Source organism: Myripristis murdjan, chromosome 11, assembly GCF_902150065.1.
Source record: "Myripristis murdjan chromosome 11, fMyrMur1.1, whole genome shotgun sequence".
In the NCBI taxonomy this organism is placed as follows: domain Eukaryota; kingdom Metazoa; phylum Chordata; class Actinopteri; order Holocentriformes; family Holocentridae; genus Myripristis; species Myripristis murdjan.
The window spans coordinates 23,999,170-24,017,682 of record NC_043990.1 but is presented as its reverse complement, the minus strand read 5'-3'; the positions used below and the strand labels follow the sequence as shown (position 1 = coordinate 24,017,682).

Genomic DNA, 18,513 nt, shown 5'->3' with positions numbered 1-18,513 from the left:
AGCATGTTGGCCCCCAGAAATGATGCAGTCACACTTTGAAGCAGTCCATAACAACTTATTCAAGTATGAAAAAGATCAAACTTTCCAGTATGTTATATAAAAATGCAAATACATATTCTAGATCCCCTCGCATTGTAGACTGGTCTTTTCTTTCTGGATTTTGCAACACCTCTGCTAGTCTTAGAGTTTGTAGGATATAATGGAATTAGAGAGGTGTATCCCAAACTAGGAATCTGATGAATTGTCAGGGGACATCTTGGAATATTGAATTTTACAAATAGAGCATTTTGCAGGAATATATCACAATGTTTTTTTACAGTTTGTTTCACATGGCCATTTGCATTAGATGGTCGTTTTCAGGATGCTTTGGGACAAATCTTGTGGAGACTGGACCGCTCCAGCCTCCTCTGAGCTGGAATATGACATTAATTAGCCACAGAGGAATCCCATTTTTAGGTCACGAAAGTGTTCTGACGTTGTTATTGAAGGTCATGGAAGTTTACATCAGGGCCACAGTGTTCATCGTGCTAATTAGATCTGTGTAGTCTCATGTGGCTCATTTTTGTTCTGTGTAGCACCACGCTCGTAGAGAAACGTTGTTCCATCCCACTGTGTATGAGCTGTAAATGGTTGACATGACAATAAAGGCAATCTACATCCATGTCTGATTATAGTCAACTTTTTGGAAAGTCAGCAAATGAAACAGCCTCAGGGGGGGAAATATTTATCAAGACGCTTAAATGCCCCTGCTGGCAACATTCGGAAGATATCAGGATATTACATTTAAAATTTGTGTAATTTCAGTGATTTGTGAGATGTGGGAAATAAGAGGTGAATGGGTGAATGAACTGATTGAGCGTGATCCACAGGAGATCTCCCCAAAGCCGATCATAGGGGACACTAATTATTTAGGAGTGAAACAAGAAGGATCCCATCCAGGGAGGGCCGCAGAGAGAGTGGGCAGCCAGGGCTGCGTGGGAGGACTTGCAGAGGAAGAGCGAAAACTAAGTAGATGAAGTGAGAGAGAGAGAGAAAGAGAGAGAAAGAGATTGAGAGAGAAAGAGCCACGGAGGGAGGAGGTGTTGGAGAGGTGGATGCAGCTGACCGCTCTGACCCTCTTTCACCAGCTCTATTTTTACACGGAGGATGTTCCAGCCTTCATACTCTCCTTCTTCTTCATCCGTCCATCCATCCAACTTTCTCTCTCTCACTCTTTCTCTCCTCATCCCTCTCTCCCTCCCTGGTCTGCTGCTTCCACAGTGTATTCTTACGTAAGGCAGCTTTCATAAGAGCGTGGCTAATTGTGTGGCAGTCTCACCGGGAGGCAACTGTAACGCTACACACCTTTTCACTCGTGTGTGCGCGTGTTTGTGTGTGTGCACACAGGCGTTCCTGAATGTGTATTTGGCTTCATTTGTGTGTCGGGGTGAATATGTCATGCTGATTAATGAACCTAAAGCCAATCAGGATCTGTATGACCTCCAGTGTCTTTTTTTTTTTTTATAACTCTGCTAAGCTCTTTGGTGTGCACATGCATGTGTGCATCTGTCACAACGATTAATCCACCAAACCCTGTAGGAATCTATGCAGCCAACTCTCTACACTCGATGGTGCATATTGTGTGTGTTAGAGTTGGATCAATTCAGGCTTTCAATTCAGATGTCAGTCGGTCAATGTCGTCCACCTCTGATCGGAGGGATATGATGATGTTTTTGCAGTTGGTCGTCAGTACACTGGTTGTCTATGGAAAGCCCTTAACCTGAGTTGAATTTAAAGAGACATTTTGATTGAATTCCACACAAGTATGCATCATTATATTGTTCCATTTTTCTGGGTTTCAGTGAAGAGTTTCAGTTTTCCGTGGTCTAAATGCTCTGTCAGAGGCTTTACCTCCCACTTAGAAACACTAAGTACTGGTTTTGTTTTGTTTTATTTTGTCTTTGCCAGATTTGGTATAGTTTAAAGATATCGTTTGTTGACAGTCTCCAGTTACCAAATTTTGCCATCCGCCTTCAAAATCCCACATCAGCTGATTTGTGCCATATGTGTGTTTACAGAAAGGATAGTTGCAGTCTTCATTTTTGATTGGCTGAGTCACTTCATGAGCTGATTTAAAAAAAACACCCAGTAAACACACACATTTGATTGTTAATGTAATAGCATTGTGCTAATGGAAAATAAGCACTTATACCACTACTTATGTGCCATTTGGTAGCTGTGCCATCCTGTTTTTTGTCAAGTTCAACTGTATTGCTTATGGAATAAGAAAAATGTAGTACCATAATAATAAACTAGATTAATGTATTTCTTATTTAAAAACAGAATTTAAGGAGTTAGCAAATAGGGCAAGACATGGTATCAAAGTAAAATAGGCATCAAAAGAAATATACAATATAAAAGATAAATTAGTATAAATCATTGCATGAAAGCCAAGCTATAAAATCAAGTCTGAATGAGGAATTTGAAAGGTAGCACTTATCTAGCTAACCTGAATGCCTCAGGCAGCTTACGCTGAAGTTTAATTTAAATGAACATTAGCTCTCAAGCAGTATTTTTAAATACACTGTTTTATAACTGCAGTTTTGTAAAAGCACATGAGCCACTGGAGGCCATGCCTCGACGAGTTTACAGCAGCTAACTCTGCTTGGCGTCCTGCCTGAAAAACGCCTCTTAGCTGTTCTAAAATCATTGTAGAGCGCAGCTTCTCGTGGCTCATTGCTTAATTGCGTGTTTCTCTGCCAGGGACTCGGCCATCTCCAGCAACAAGACGCCCCACAACAGCTCCATCAACCACATCGAGAGCGTCCTGCAGCAGCTGGACGAGGCCCAGGCGCAGATGGAGGAGCTCTTCCAGGAGAGGAAGATCAAACTGGAGCTCTTCCTCCAGCTCCGCATCTTTGAGAGGGACGCCATCGATGTGAGTCAGCCTGGAGCGAAGGGACTGTTGTGTGTGTGTGTGTGTGTGTGTGTGTGTGTGTGTGTGTGTGTGTGTGTGTCTGCATTTGAGCAGCTAGTGGTCAGTGTTCTAGTAATTTTAGCCTTAATAGCTATGTTTCAATCCAGGGGGTATATTTTTGAAATGTTGCAAGAAATAAAATACAAATTAGGCGCCTGTCTGTCGGCTGGGTGGAAGCAGATAAGTAGACTTCCTGTTGGGAAAGTATTAGGAAAATTATTCAATGTCGGTCATATGTCACGCCGGTTGAAGATTAGAAGAAAGCAAAACACCAAATAATGCAACCATGATGGTGCCTTATGCATCAAAGCAACATTCTCTGCAAGATTTTGGCAATATAGACTTTGGTGGATTTTTTTTTTTTTTTTTTTTTTTTTTTTATGTACAAATATCACTTCATCATTACTTATTGTATTATTCCTTTCCATTCTGTTACTTGTTCATGCTTTTATTGCTTTATTATCACAACATTTCTATATTCACAAACACATATCCACTTCAAGCAAGTGTAAAAACTTTGCTGTTGTGGGAATTTTATCTGTATTTGCTACTTACAGTCTTTCTAACATACATCAGAATTTGCATAAAAATGTTGGCAAAGCACAATGTGGAGTCTGTCTGATAGATGTCACCAATGGCCTTAACCTGCTATGGCATTGTGCCAGAGCACTGCATGTAGTGTATGACAGTCATAATGGAAATTCCTCTCCTAAGAAGGATAGAACCATCAGTGTTAGTTTAGGGGGCTAAACTTTAAACGTTAGTCCTTTAGTCCTGAGGTTTTGGTGCCGTTCAACTTTGTTTGCAAAAGGTTAGCGGCCTCAGAAAAGGCAGTAATACTCTTGGCATCCCTCAGATCATCTCGGACCTGGAGTCGTGGAACGAGGAGCTGACAGGTCAGATGAATGAGTTTGACACGGAGGACCTGACGCTGGCAGAGCAGAGGCTGCAGCACCACGCCGACAAGGCCCTGACCATGAACAACCTCACCTTCGATGTCATCCACCAGGGACAGGAGCTGCTGCAGTACGTCAACGAAGTGCAGGCCTCCGGTGAGTCCACACCCAGCTCACTCGCCAATGTGAAAACAGCACACGCACAGATGCTTTAATATGCCAGCACTAGGGTTTCTGCAAGAATGTTTTTAACAAATGATCTAAATTCAAGGTGTTAATTCAAGGTGTCAAGGTGATTCTTCACACTCCATGTCTGTTATCTGATTAATCCACTCGTTCATCGCACAGCTGAAAAGACCAAAATTTGAGTTTTCCTTCAGGAGTGCGGCACTTCTTCACCATTACTCTCAGTATACACAGTTCAACAGCACAGCATAAACCTTCATTTCAAGGGCTGATGTGTTCTCCCCCCTCGTCCCTCCAGGCGTGGAGCTGCTGTGTGACCGGGACGTCGACATGGCCACACGGGTTCAGGACCTGCTGGAGTTCCTCCACGAGAAGCAGCAGGAGCTGGACCTGGCAGCCGAGCAGCACCGCAGACACCTGGAGCAGTGTGTGCAGCTGAGACACCTGCAGGCTGAAGTCAAACAGGCAGGACACACACACACTGACACATAGTTAATAACATAAACACGTCCACATAGTTCAAGTGGTGTTTGTTGGCGCCATCTTTAGGCCATGGTTAAGCAGATACAGTATTTGTTATGCTTGTGTTCAGAGCTTCACAAGTGACATAATAAAGTTGTTTTGTTTGATTTGCTGTGTTACTTTTTATTCCGACCACTGCGTTTTGATCAAACTTTTTTCTGGATTAACATAAGCCAGGGTTTACGATTGTGGTTTTCCTTTGTCTGTCCAGGTCCTGGGTTGGATCCGTAACGGAGAATCGATGCTGAACGCCGGCCTGATCACTGCCAGCTCCCTGCAGGAGGCCGAGCAGCTCCAGAGAGAGCACGAGCAGTTCCAGCATGCCATCGAGGTGACACTGCGTTTGTTTATTCAGTCTCTGTTCTGTTTTCTCATACCAAAAAGTTGCTGCCAGACCAAACTTTGTATAGCCAAACTTAGTGTGCGAAAAGAACTATTTTACAATTGACTTTTGTGTGTTTTTGAAATTTGGAAATCTGTTTGAACTGGGTTTCAGGGGTCATAAAACTCACTCGGTGCATAAAGGACCCTGTAAACTTTGGCTTTGAGCAGCGAAAAAAAAAAAAAAAAAGCTGCATTTCTGAGGTTTTTCGCCCAGCAGCAGCAAAATAAAATAGAATAGAACTTTATTGCGCACACATGAGGAAATTTGCCTTTGGCCTCCCTGCAGCAGAATTCAAAACAAAACAAGATGCAATAAATACGTAATCAAATACCACAAGACACTGAGGAAACACAACACAGCCTCCAAATCCATAAAACACACATGCTTACAATTCAAGTTCAAGCTTTCAAGAATTGATCTTATCCATTTTAAGACCTCAAAAGCAACATTACCCACATGCATTTTTGTGTTTTATGGTCATATCACTGCAATCTTAAAACTCTCACCAAAAAATAGCCTGCACCGAAACTTGAATTTAGTTGGTAAACTTCTCAGTTCCTCGAAAAAATGCGCACAATGTGAAGTTTCCAGCTTATTGACATATATTTGAACATATAATCATAATTTAAAAATTCATAAGCACATGCTAACCCTCTCATGTCTGTGTAGAAAACCCACCAGAGCGCCCTGCAGGTGCAGCAGAAGGCAGAGGCTCTGCTGCAGGCCAACCACTACGACATGGACCTGATCAGGGACTGTGCCGAGAGCGTCGCCTCCCACTGGCAGCAGCTCATGCTGAAGATGGAAGATCGACTGAAGCTGGTCAACGCCTCCGTGGCCTTTTACAAGACCTCCGAGCAGGTAGGGGGCGCCGAGGAGTTCCCCTTCATTAATAAATAGTTTTACCATTGTTTGTAGGTGATAATGCGCAATTGCAAGTGGTTTATATTATAATCTAGTAGACTATAATGTTGATGTGTTCATGTTCATGCAGTTTCAAACAGGAGGGCACATCACTTTGTATTTTACTGTTAAGGATGGCTGACGATAAAACCCCTCAGCTTTGAAGACCTGTCTCAAATCTAACATTTTGATATCAAAAAACATAAACAATGGAGTGAAATGCTCATATTTTGGGTTATGATGGGTTAAAAGAGTTCATTTCTAAGGTACATTGGAATTCATCATTCTTTGCCACATCATAATAAGGTGGGAGTCCTTTCATTTGCATATTCTGACTTTAAGAATAGGGTTTGACCTTTATGCGTTTGGTGCAGGTGAGATTTCTTGGGTGGAAACTGCGCATGTTGCCGTGATATACACTGCCTTTGAACTCCGTGCCTCAAAAATTCAATAAAAGAAGATGAATCAGTGTTTTCTGCAGACAACAGAGTGAGTGTGTGTGTGTGACCCCCGACAGGTCTGCAGTGTGTTGGAGAGCCTGGAGCAGGAGTACAAGAGGGAGGAGGACTGGTGCGGAGGAGCCGACAAACTGGGACCCAACTGTGAAACGGACCACGTCACCCCCATGATCAGCAAACACCTGGAGCAGAAAGAGGCCTTCCTCAAGGTAACACACGCAGAAATACAAGGTGTGTCGCAACCATAAACACACTCTCACGTTCAGTTTTAATCATGTGTGTGTGTTTGTGTTTGTGTCCATCAGGCATGCACTCTGGCGAGACGAAACGCCGATGTGTTTCTCAAGTACATGCACAGGAACAGCGTCAACATGCCTGGGATGCTGAGCCACGTCAAAGCACCAGAGCAGCAGGTCAAGAGTGAGTATCACAAAGTTCACAGGCGGTTTCACACGAGCACCGAAAATATCCTGTCCAAGGAGAAGTGCTGTTACCTTTGTCAAATTTAGTGTAAGTAGATGTGAAAATGTAAAAGTAAGAGGTATCTTCCTCAGACTGCACTATGTGTAAAAATTAAAGGAACATTTCACCTAACTTATAGAAAAATCCCTCTTAGCCTTAGTGCCGTCCATCCAGTCCAGGTAGATTGTGTGTGATTTGTTGAGGTGTACAGTCTGCCGTAGTCTTCCCTGTTTCCCAGCATTTCAACACAATAGTGTGGGGTGGGTTATGGAGCTCAAACCATCACAAATTTATCTGTGATTTAACAGCAACAGCTCTTTGCAAAATGACACAGATACTAGGTAGATACAAGCAGGTAGATACAGTTTGGTCTGTATTCTTTGATGGGAAATAGTGGAGTGAACTATTCCTTTAACTTGTTTGCCGTTTTAGAGTACAGATGTTGTCACATACAATCTCTCCCGCAGAATGCAAAAGAACGAGAGGTCAGAATGCAAACAATTTTGTTTTTATTGCTGAAATAATGTCCTGTTTCTGATCCCATTTATGGAGAGCCTACAAAATGTGTACTTTGTAATGGATACGCCAAAGTGTAGGACTGAAGCCAAACCAAACCTCAGTAAAAGATAAAGCCTTACAGAGCCTCTGAATACACAAAGGAGAAATCTGGTGTAAGAAATCTAGGGGTTTTTCTGTTGCCGCATCAAACTTGTGATTTTATGTTGTGACTTGGCTGAAAGTGCGTCTGAGTGTCTGGGTTTTCAGCCATGTTGTCGCTGTCTGTGACGGTTCTCAGTCATCCAGGTCAGGGTTATCCAAGGAGACTTGAATTGAGGGCAACTGGACTGGACTTCTCATCCAAGAAGCTGTTTGGATAAGAAGTGAAATGTCTTCAAGACTCCAGTTTCCCTCAGTTCAACTCTCTCTGGACATATTGTCGTTGTGTTCAGACATCCTCAATGAGCTGCTGCAGAGAGAGAACCGAGTCCTCCACTTCTGGACCATGAGGAAACGTCGCCTGGACCAGTGTCAGCAGTATGTGGTGTTTGAACGCAGTGCCAAGCAGGTACACACACACACACACTCTTACTCAGTTCAAATCAAATCTTTTTTTTATTGACAGGAAATAACCCTGTGTTGCCAAAGCAATATAACATTTTCCCTTTTTCTTTTTTTGCGCATAAACACACGCACATACCCGCTGCTCTGTAATCCCAAGTAATGCAGCAATGTGTGTTATCCTGTGGTGTGTGTTTTAGGCTCTGGAATGGATCCACGACACGGGGGAGTTCTACCTGTCCACACACACCTCTACCGGCTCCAGCATTCACCACACCCAGGAGCTGCTGAAGGAGCACGAGGACTTCCACATCACAGCCAAGGTTGACCACACACAAACACACACACTCATGCATGCATGCATTCATGCAGTAAATACAGCATTTGTCACATACAGCCCAACCAGGCAGCTGAAATTCACACAGCCTTCAAATATAAAACCTTTCTCTTTTCCCCTCTCACGCTCTTTGTCTTTGTTTCTCTCCCTCTCTCTCTCTCTTAGCAAACCAAGGAGCGTGTGAAGCTGCTGATCCAGCTGGCTGACGGGTTCTGCGATAAGGGCCATAGCCACGCTGTGGAGATAAAGAAATGGGTGACAGCAGTGGACAAGCGTTACCGAGACTTCTCCCTGCGCATGGACAAGTACCGCTGCAGCCTGGAAAAAGCCCTGGGCATCTCCTCCGACTCCAACAAGGCTGTGAGTGTGCGCACGTGTGTGAGCTCATGGGGTGGGTGCGTGTGTGGGAGGGGAGCGGAGGATGTTTGTGGGTGCTCAAACTTTGAGCAGAGCAGGAGGTTACAGCTACAGCTCCAGAAAATGGACTCATTTGCATCTCTTTCATACTCACTCTCTTACTGCCTCTTTCTCTACTCACTCTCTGTTCTCTCTGTCTCCCAGAGCAAAGATCTTCAGCTGGACATCATCCCGGCCACAGCCCCGGGGTCAGAGGTCAAGCTGAGGGACGCCGCCCATGAGCTCAATGAGGAGAAGCGCAAGTCGGCACGCAGAAAGGAGTATGTCGCCACTTCCTGTTTGTTTTGTCCTATCAATTCTAGAGAGTTGCTCTGTGAGTTGCTCTGGATAAGAGGGTCAGCTAAATGATTAAAATGTAAATTTCCACACAAAGTGAACGTACATTATTTAAATGTCCCCCTCCATTTGCCCACCTCCACACATCAGCTTCCCCGTTGCTGCGCTAGCACAAAGAATGCAGACTGGCAGCATTCAGCCTCCACACGACCACAAATGAATCAACATGTAGCGCACAGGGAAACAGGACTGCCTCATGTTATATGTGCAACACAAATCATCAGCATGATTTTAGGAATTCATGGTTGGTTTATGACCCTGTTTTATGGCCTGTAACTCTTTCATTATTCATTAGCGTAAATGGATGGAGCCGACAAGCTGGAAGGAGCTATCGGCATGAGATTTATCACACTGTGGAGTAGGGAACAAGGGGATTGATGGATGAGGACGGTATGACAACAGCTAATTGTATGTGTATGTGTGTGTGTGTGTGTGTGTGTGTGTGTGTGTGTGTGGTTCAGGTTCATCATGGCAGAGCTGATTCAGACAGAAAAAGCCTACGTGCGAGACCTGCGGGAGTGCATGGATGTAAGTTCAGCTGCAGAAAAAGTGCACTGTTCATGTGAAAATGCCTCATGGACAAGAGATCACCGTCGTGTTAAAATCTGTTAAAAATAAGGCAATTCTAGGCTCATGTTTTTGTGAGGGATATTCTGCAGCAATGGAGACGTACAGCCCAGCTTAAAATCGTTCTGCTTAACCCAGCAGAGTCTCAAAATGTTGTGAAATGACTACTAACTCTGAAACACACATAATGTGTTGAAGATCATGAATCATGTGATGATTGCACTGCTTCTCTAGATAACTAAATTAGTTTGGTTAATGTAAGGTTTTGATCATGGTTAAGGAAGAAAAATTCTGTAAAAGCTACAGTGTGACTCAGTAGAAAACTGGCATAAGTCTGGAGTTGGACCCTGCCTTGTGAGCGCTGAAGGAAGATTTGCCAACCACAACATTCTCACTTTCTTCCACATTATTTCAACATCATACCTGCTTCCAGTTCTGCCTCCGCCATGTAATTTTTCTTGGTGGGAAAACATATTCCTCTCACTTCTCATACACAGAACATATAATTTTTGTTTAAAACGTTCTACCGAAGCTCAGGAAGCCAGGCTTGCTTAACAGCTGTCAGCATACCTCATCTAGTATATCAAGTGCAGTTTTAAATCCAGTAAAGCAGATAAAATTTATATTTAAAAAAAAAAGAACTTCTAAAGTTTAGAATATACAAGAACGTTGGTGTTGTTTACGATTTTTCATCTTCCCTCTCCCCCCCATGCAGACGTACCTGTGGGAGATGACCAGTGGAGTGGAGGAGATTCCTCCTGGGATCATCAACAAAGAGCACATCATCTTTGGAAACATGCAGGACCTCTACGAGTTCCACCACAAGTAAGCCAGAGGCACTGCCGCTGTACTGAAACCAATGCGTGATGAGGAATTTGGCTCTAAAAAGAGCTACTTGCCATATGGGGAACATGGCACCTACTCTTGCAAAGTGATTGATAGCGTAAAATGTAAACAAATAATGTTGCCTTTTAAAGAACAGCGATGTCATCAGTGACATACATTCTGTATTTCCTCTGTATTTTAAAGATATTGAATGATGGGGGGGAAAAATCTTGTCAAACTGGATATATGTTGTTTTAATAGCCTTTCTTGCTGTTTTTCAAATCTCTCTCTCACTGTCTGTTTTTTTTTTTTTTTTTTTTTTTTGAACAGCATCTTCCTCAAAGAGCTGGAGAAATATGAGCAACTACCAGAGGATGTGGGCCATTGCTTTGTCACATGGGTATGTCTTTTCCCATGTTTTTTGGGTTTCCAGTAAAAGTCAAAAGTTTTTGGAATTGAGAGTAAGTGCTTCACTGAATCTAAATCCAAGAAAAGAAAATTCCTCAAGTTAGAATTACAAGATTGCCACTTGTTTCCATCTCCTGTAGGCTGATAAGTTCCAGATGTATGTGAACTACTGTAAGAACAAGCCCGACTCCACCCAGCTCATCCTGGAGCATGCCGGGCCCTACTTTGATGTGAGTATGACCTTTGTCTTATTGATCGGTGACAAAATGGATACATCCACTGATCACATCCAGTCCAGTCACTCCCTGAATCGCAGCCAAATGTTTGAGTCCTTGTGAGATAAACCGGTCTTCTCATCCACTCGTTAGTCGCCAGCGTCTCTTTTCTTTGATCGCACACTGTCCAATCACAGCTCTGCGTTTCTTCTTTGTGGGTTTTAACAGGAGATCCAACAGAGGCACCGACTGGCCAACTCCATCTCCTCGTACCTGATCAAGCCCGTGCAGAGAATCACCAAGTATCAGCTCCTGCTAAAGGTAAACCGCAGTACCAGGACACCACCGTGCCATCCGGTTGCTGTGGTTGTTGTCTCTATGGTTACTGATGTCATGGTTACTACCTGTGTGTGTGTGTGTGTGTTCAGGAGCTATTGACGTGCTGCGAAGAGGGTAAAGGAGAGATCAAGGACGGCCTGGAGGTGATGCTCAGCGTTCCCAAGAGAGCCAACGACGCCATGCACCTCTCCATGCTGGAAGGTGAGACACACACACACACGCAAACACACACACTAATGCTCTCATGTGAGGTAAGTGACAGTTTTGGCAAAGTCATGACTTATTTATCAGATTAAAGCTTCTCACAGGCTCATGTATGCCTGTACTGAAGTTGAATTAGACAACAAAACAGCACAAATTTAAATAGTTAGGCAAACTCCAAACCCAAATCTTTGTGAAGCCTGCCCTCTAATGGTGAAACATGGAACAGCTGGTCTCTGGTGGTAGATGATGTCACCTTCTGTAGAGTACAACAGGTAGAAACATCACCTAGGCCAGACGCTCTGTTTTTCACCATTAGATGTCAGGCTTCAGAGAGGTTTGGGATTGTTTCATTCTTTAAGCTGAACTTCAGTGGAAGACCTATTGATGCTAATTTGCCCTCCCGTCTCCAGGTTTTGATGAGAACATTGAGTCGCAGGGTGAACTGATCCTCCAGGAGTCCTTCCAGGTCTGGGATCCAAAGACTCTGATCCGTAAGGGCAGAGAGCGCCACCTCTTCCTGTTCGAGATGTCGCTGGTCTTCAGCAAGGAGGTCAAGGACTCCAACGGCAGGAGCAAATACATCTACAAGAGCAAACTGTTTGTATGTAGACGTTCACGTTTCCTTTTTCCAGTTTTTTGATCCTTCGATAACAATTTCACTCGGTAGTACCTTTTTGACTAAACAGGCAGCCAATCCAATTGTCCAACCTGGAATTTATGTGAATCTGAGTTTGTGGATATTCATACATGTTCTCTAAATGTTGGACCAGGATATTTCAAAATAGGCTCCTTGGATCTCTCTCAATACATAACTCCAAATATAAACACACAGTTTAAACTTGCTCTTCTCTCTGCCCAGACATCAGAGTTGGGGGTGACGGAGCATGTTGAAGGAGACCCCTGTAAGTTTGCTCTCTGGGTGGGACGAACTCCAACCTCAGACAACAAGATTGTGCTCAAGGTAAACCTCTCTTCCTCCCTCCTTTTTCTTCTATACTTTTCTTTTAGGGTTTGACTGATATGATGGGCTTTTAGAGGCCAATACCGATGTTTTGGTATAATTTAGACTATTTTCACAGCAAAAAAAATATATATCCAGTTTCCTAAATGGAAAGGCCTTTGATTTGACATTTAGACATTGGGACACTACAACTTTCCTCTGAAAAAAAATCACATTCATACATTTGTGGGATCCAGTCCACATACTGATCAATTATACCATTAATATGTAATCAAAGAAACTCTGTAGTCCCCTTGCTCTGGAGATCAATGACTCTAACTGGCCATCATTTTAATAAAAGGCCCATATCAATCTGATATATCAGCGAACCCGTCTTCTTTGACTCTCCTCTGTCTTCTGCCTTCTCTCCTTCTTCTTCTTCTTTGAGTGCATGGCAGCTTCAAGTTGGTCGAGAAGCTTTCTGTACCCACAAGCTGCTCCTCTACCTCTTTCCCTTCTCTTTTCTTTCCAACCTCTGTCTGTCTTTCTCCGTCTTCTGGTTGGTTTCTGCCTAGCTTCATTCCATGTGTTAACAAACGCAAACGCATCTATATATCTGGGGCTGTATTTTTTTTTTGTTTTGTTTTTCTGTGGATGTTTGTATCTCTGATTCTCTCTGTAGCCGAACATGCTTCCACCAACGCTGCTGATTCAACTCCTGAACACCCACAGTTCTTGTTCTTGGCTGCGTGCCACATCTTCAAAGAGATTGGGTAGCCATCTTTTCCCTGCCAGAAAAATGAGTTCCCATACGATTTGACAGAGATTACAGGAGTAGGAAGCTAAAATTTTAACGATATTATTGAATTCTGAGTTAACTTTTCTCCTTTCCAGAATACATTTATTTTTCTAGAGCCCCATCTCAACTTTCCCTGTGTGTTTTCCAGTTATATACTGAAGTAAACGCATCAAAGTTTGTGTCAGCCGTTGGAAAAGCATGTTGCCAAAATCCCTAACACAGTAAATTTCGATTGTTATAAGTCTACAGTACATGTTGACCTCCAAACTAACCGCTGAGAAGCACTCATGTGGCGTGTGCATTGTAAGTGGATTGTGTCTCATCACTAACTGCATTTGTCTGCACACACTCACAGAGACCCTCCATTACAATGCACTGCACATTCGATTGGCCTACACTATCCAGCAAACTATCAGTGTTGTACGTGACGTGTCTACCATGTTGAAACGTTTTTGTTTTGTTTTTTTACCGTAAAAGAATGTCTAAAACCAAACCAGTAAAATTCTCTATTCTATATTTTAACCAAAGCTAAGTCAGGGATGCAAACATGGAGCCATGGTGAGTACAAACTAACCCACAACACAGCCCTCAGCCACTTCTCACTCGTCTGAACAAGTCTTCTCTCAGCATCCTCCTTCGTCTTGAACAACAGATTTCCAAGACCAATTCGATCCATGCGAGAGACCTGCTTTCACCCAGCCATTTGTTAGATATTTCCAATTCAGTCAAGCTAGGAGATGAAAAGGGGAGATCACTTCAGGCGTGTGAGAAACACTCAGAGAAAAAAAAAATAAGTAGTTCAAAAGAGTTAAGTTAATTTCCGGGTGATTCTAATCTCTGACCCTCTGACACCCCCTCTTGCCTCATCATCGGCCAATGGCAGGCGTCGAGCATTGAGAACAAGCAGGACTGGATCAAGCACATCAGGGAGGTGATCCAGGAGCGCACCATTCACCTGAGGGGGGCGCTCAAGGAGCCCATCCACATCCCCAAGGCCACCACAGCCAAGCACAAGGGGCGAAGGTAAACTCATGATGCAGAGACTGTAGGCACATTGTACACATATGTATCTGTAAATATACTTGAAAAGGATTTTTTTGCACAATTTTCTGCATTATCTTAAAACACAATTTTTCCTCATATTTTTTTAGATTCTTTGCCTCAGTTTGTTCTGTTGTTTTTTACACCCTGCAGACACTGTATGCTGTGAAATCATTTTCTCATTGTTTCTTTCTTTAATATTTGTTTTTATATATTATGTTGTCGTACTGAATTGTTGATTGAGTTATGTTAAATTCCCCCATTTGGTATGTTTTCTGAACACTGTATCATGTAATCTGAACTTCATTTTTTTGCACACACACTCACTTTAAGACACAGTCAATATTGGAAACACACATAGACACACACTCAGTGATCGTGTGTGTGTGTGTTCTATAGGGATGGAGAGGACCTGGACAGTCAAGGTGAAGGCAGCAGCCAACCAGACACCATCTCCCTGGCCTCACGCACCTCACAGAACACACTGGACAGCGACAAGGTGAGAACACACACACATTTCACCACTCAGTTGTTGTTTGTCAACATCAGGTGAGACACCAAGATTTTTCGCAGTTCTCAAATTCTGACTCATGGCCTTCCTTCCCTCCCGCAGCTCTCTGGTGGCTGTGAGCTGACCGTCGTCATCCACGACTTCATGGCAGGCAACAGCAATGAGCTGACGGTGCGGCGCGGCCAGACGGTGGAGGTTCTGGAGCGTTGCCACGACAAGCCGGACTGGTGCCTGGTCAGGACCACGGACCGCTCCCCCGCCCACGAGGGCCTGGTGCCCTGCTCCATGCTCTGCATCGCCCACTCCAGATCCTCCATGGAGATGGAGGGCATCTTCAACCACAAAGGTAGGTGGGGGGTCCGGGCTACAGGGTCGCATATGCATCCCGGTCAGATGCATATGTGAGGGATGAGGGAGCGTGTGCCCCGTATAATTATGTTTTTTTAGGAAATGTAAATGCTGTGGGAATGTCATCATCATGCCACCTGATACACACTGAAACTAATGACATTGTTACCAAAACATGTCCCCGATTTAGCCTCTCTAGTGTTAAGTTTCTCTACTGCTAAATCATTTTTCTTAAACTGTGTGCATAACAAGTTAACCCTTACCTTGAAGATGTTGAACGTATCACTTTGTGGATGTCTGTGTTGTAAAGCAGTCTTTTATTCATAGCATGGCTCTCTCCTTCTCAGACACCCTGTCAGTGTGCAGTAACGACTCCATCATGCCGGGGTCGTCTGCCACCCTACAGCCAGGTCACGGCATGGGCTCCCACACCTCGCCCGGGCCCAAGCGACCAGGTATACACACTGCGCGGAGCGAAGCAAGCTTCTCCCAGTTGACCAAGAACTGAAAATCTGCACGCTATTGCTTAAAACCACCATCTAATCAGTCCAAAATAGCCTTAAATGATGATTCATCACCAGTGATTTAGTGGATATTGATATTATCTGTTTATCTTAAATTATGATTTATTATCACGAGATATTAGCAAATTCAGATCTGATTAATATCGACTAATATCCCTCTTGGCACTTGGCCCCTTCTCTGAATGATGTATCGTATAATAATGAATTCTGTCAGCCGAAATACCTAAAGAAAAGATGAGTCCTCTTGCCTGTATTCTACAGTGTGTTTTTTTCCAGTGAACTGAAATTCATTTGTCTTTCCCAGGTAACACCCTGCGGAAGTGGCTCACCAGCCCGGTGCGCCGGCTCAGCAGCGGCAAGGCGGACGGCCACGTGAAGAAGCTGGCGCACAAGCACAAGAAGAGCCGCGAGGTGAGGAAGAGCGGGGAGATGACCATGGGATCCCAGAAAGACTCGGACGACAGTGCCGCCACGCCTCAGGACGAGACCGTGGAGGAGGTGAGCAGACACACAGCACCTCATACCACACACTCACCGTCTTCCTTTTCAGAGTTGCAGCTCTTTCAGTTATAACATGTGGGAAATTTGATTATTCTCTGGGTTTAACATTTTGGAAATCATTAGTATTCATATTTGGGTGTTAGTAATTGTGGAAAGAGTATGATAAAAGAAAGAGAGCATGCACATCCAATCAGATGCTCAGATAAAGAAAATTAAAGGTCAAAATAGGTCATTTTGATCTCATGAGGATGAAGAACGTCGCGGGATCTGGTGTGATGTTTTTACACTGATCTGATTCAAATGGGACCAACAACGATCCGTTTTGACATAAATTCCAACAGTGACATCTTACTTTTACTTCACCCACATTATACTCAGGTAGAATTAAAACCTCTGGCAAAATTTGAGAAAATGTACAGAAAAAATAAAACCCCATTCAGCAAAAGTAACAGGTAACTCTCAAAGTTCACTCAGAGTCAAAGTTAATGAGTTAGTTATTTACAATAGAGAGTATTGCTATTTTTATTATATCATTATGATCTTTCTCATGTAGGGCAAAAGGGACGAGAGGACTGTTCAAACGAGATCGTTTTTAATTAGAAATTATCAAAGGATAAAAAAGCAGAGGAGCACAAAAGAACTACTCAGTCACAAACCTAAAAAAACAAAATGTAAAAGTGTAGAAGAGCTTCTCCAAAGTGATACTTTCAGCCTTGGATTTTAGTGTTGCTGCAGAGAGATGCTTCCTGTTTTACAGTCGGTTTGCCCAGCCTCAAAGCAAGTTTCAAAATGGAAAAATTAATGGAAAATTCCACGTCTGACCGACTTTGCTCTCTGTGTGTTGCAGAGGGTTCGTAACGAGGGTCTGTCCAGCGGCACCCTGTCCAAGTCCAGCTCGTCCGGCATGCAGAGCTGCGGCGAGGAGGAGGGCGAGGAGGGCGCCGACTCGGTGCCCCTGCCCCCGCCCATGGCCATCCAGCAGCACAGCCTGCTGCAGCCCGACTCCCAGGACGACAAGGTGAGGGCAGCCAGAGGGGAGCAGCGGGCAAGAACGGGCAGACGGCAGCGGGAGGGAGTGGAGAGACGAGGGGGGTCAGAGAGAGGGGAGAGAGGCGGACAAGCAGGAGAAACTGTGATTTGGCTCAGTAGGAAATATTAGACAACTGCAACATGATTCAGCACAGATACTCAAACTGCTGCGGGGCAGTGAGTTAGGTAGCAGGCTGAGGTAGGTGACTAAACAATTCACCCCCTCTCGACTATTATCACATTTTCTGCTACTACAAAATTTGTTTCAGTTCACTTTATTTGGGATTTTATGTCTAAAATGTACACAAGATTTTTATTGATATTATTATTATTATGATTCTTTAGTATTTTTTATGTCAAAACAACTAAAAATCACCTTTTTTGTTGATGTTGTTTTTTTCTTTTTATTTCTTCCCAGATTTGTTATATTGCCTCACTGGCTCTCAACATTCCAAAGCATGGATTAGTATATTATTGTGTATTAATATAGCATGTATTAAGACATTTCAAATACAGTTTCTTTATTGAATTGCTCTGATTTTACCTTGTTTTTACCTGTTTTATTGTGTGTGGAACTTTTAGCCGATGTTTTCAGGCTTTCCTTTTTTTTTTTTTTTTTTTTTTTTTTTTAAGCTATATGGTGTTTTCTGCTGCCAGCTGCTAGAGTAGAAAACATGAACTATAATATAATCCTTCCATCACTACATATGAAAATACAAAATGTCTATTATTAGTTCATTTTCTCATCTCTAATTTTACTGGAGAAACTTGGCAGAATTGTGCATCCACTGTAGAAGAAAATGTGCAAAAAGTCATCGGGGGTGACTGTGTTTATTTTTTATTTTTTATTTTTTTCCTTCCCTCATAAAGCCTTTTATAAAGCCTTAGAATAGATGTTCTGGTCAAATGACCGATAATAAAAAACAATTCACACTTCCTCCATAACAGCAATGAGACTTGATGATGCACAGTTAAATATTTTTTTTGGAACAACAAAATAAATGAAACACTTATATTTTTGAGACATTTGGAGTTCAGGGTAACAAATCTATCTTACTTTTAAGATTTGAAACACTGTATGATCCTCTTTAGCATAAACCAAATCACTTCTTACGTAGTTTCTCTCTTTCTCGTCATTGCTGTTTTTAGTTCCAGTCTTTCTGCAGATTACATTTTCGCTCATTTCAGTCGTATTCTCTCACTCCCGCCCCGCCCCGAAAAGGACATTTCCTGACACTGTTTTTGAGTGACTCCTAAGTTTTTACGTTATGCATAACATTTGTCTGATCTTGGTATTTTGCATCATATTCTTCCCCTCTTGTTCTAAAGCAGTAGGCAATGCAAA

At 43.1% G+C, this 18,513-nt stretch overlaps 1 protein-coding gene across 4 annotated transcripts in view; it reads left to right on the top strand.

Moving 5' to 3' along the window:
* LOC115367628 (triple functional domain protein) overlaps positions 1 to 18,513 on the top strand; it is a 91,589-nt gene that overhangs the window by 57,931 nt on the left and 15,145 nt on the right. For 3 of the 4 annotated variants that reach the window (XM_030063468.1, XM_030063465.1, XM_030063467.1), the window contains 26 exons: positions 2,743 to 2,917; positions 3,813 to 4,008; positions 4,337 to 4,503; positions 4,772 to 4,891; positions 5,615 to 5,806; positions 6,366 to 6,515; positions 6,612 to 6,726; positions 7,719 to 7,834; positions 8,028 to 8,150; positions 8,330 to 8,524; positions 8,726 to 8,841; positions 9,379 to 9,445; positions 10,200 to 10,309; positions 10,640 to 10,709; positions 10,858 to 10,947; positions 11,161 to 11,253; positions 11,361 to 11,472; positions 11,886 to 12,076; positions 12,335 to 12,436; positions 13,743 to 13,772; positions 14,098 to 14,237; positions 14,655 to 14,754; positions 14,869 to 15,112; positions 15,462 to 15,569; positions 15,943 to 16,136; positions 16,987 to 17,157. In XM_030063468.1, the coding sequence (XP_029919328.1) occupies positions 2,743 to 2,917; positions 3,813 to 4,008; positions 4,337 to 4,503; positions 4,772 to 4,891; positions 5,615 to 5,806; positions 6,366 to 6,515; positions 6,612 to 6,726; positions 7,719 to 7,834; positions 8,028 to 8,150; positions 8,330 to 8,524; positions 8,726 to 8,841; positions 9,379 to 9,445; positions 10,200 to 10,309; positions 10,640 to 10,709; positions 10,858 to 10,947; positions 11,161 to 11,253; positions 11,361 to 11,472; positions 11,886 to 12,076; positions 12,335 to 12,436; positions 13,743 to 13,772; positions 14,098 to 14,237; positions 14,655 to 14,754; positions 14,869 to 15,112; positions 15,462 to 15,569; positions 15,943 to 16,136; positions 16,987 to 17,157 (3,487 nt within the window). The remainder of the gene's footprint in view (positions 1 to 2,742; positions 2,918 to 3,812; positions 4,009 to 4,336; positions 4,504 to 4,771; positions 4,892 to 5,614; positions 5,807 to 6,365; positions 6,516 to 6,611; positions 6,727 to 7,718; positions 7,835 to 8,027; positions 8,151 to 8,329; positions 8,525 to 8,725; positions 8,842 to 9,378; positions 9,446 to 10,199; positions 10,310 to 10,639; positions 10,710 to 10,857; positions 10,948 to 11,160; positions 11,254 to 11,360; positions 11,473 to 11,885; positions 12,077 to 12,334; positions 12,437 to 13,742; positions 13,773 to 14,097; positions 14,238 to 14,654; positions 14,755 to 14,868; positions 15,113 to 15,461; positions 15,570 to 15,942; positions 16,137 to 16,986; positions 17,158 to 18,513) is intronic. The other variant, XM_030063466.1, reaches the window with a different exon arrangement.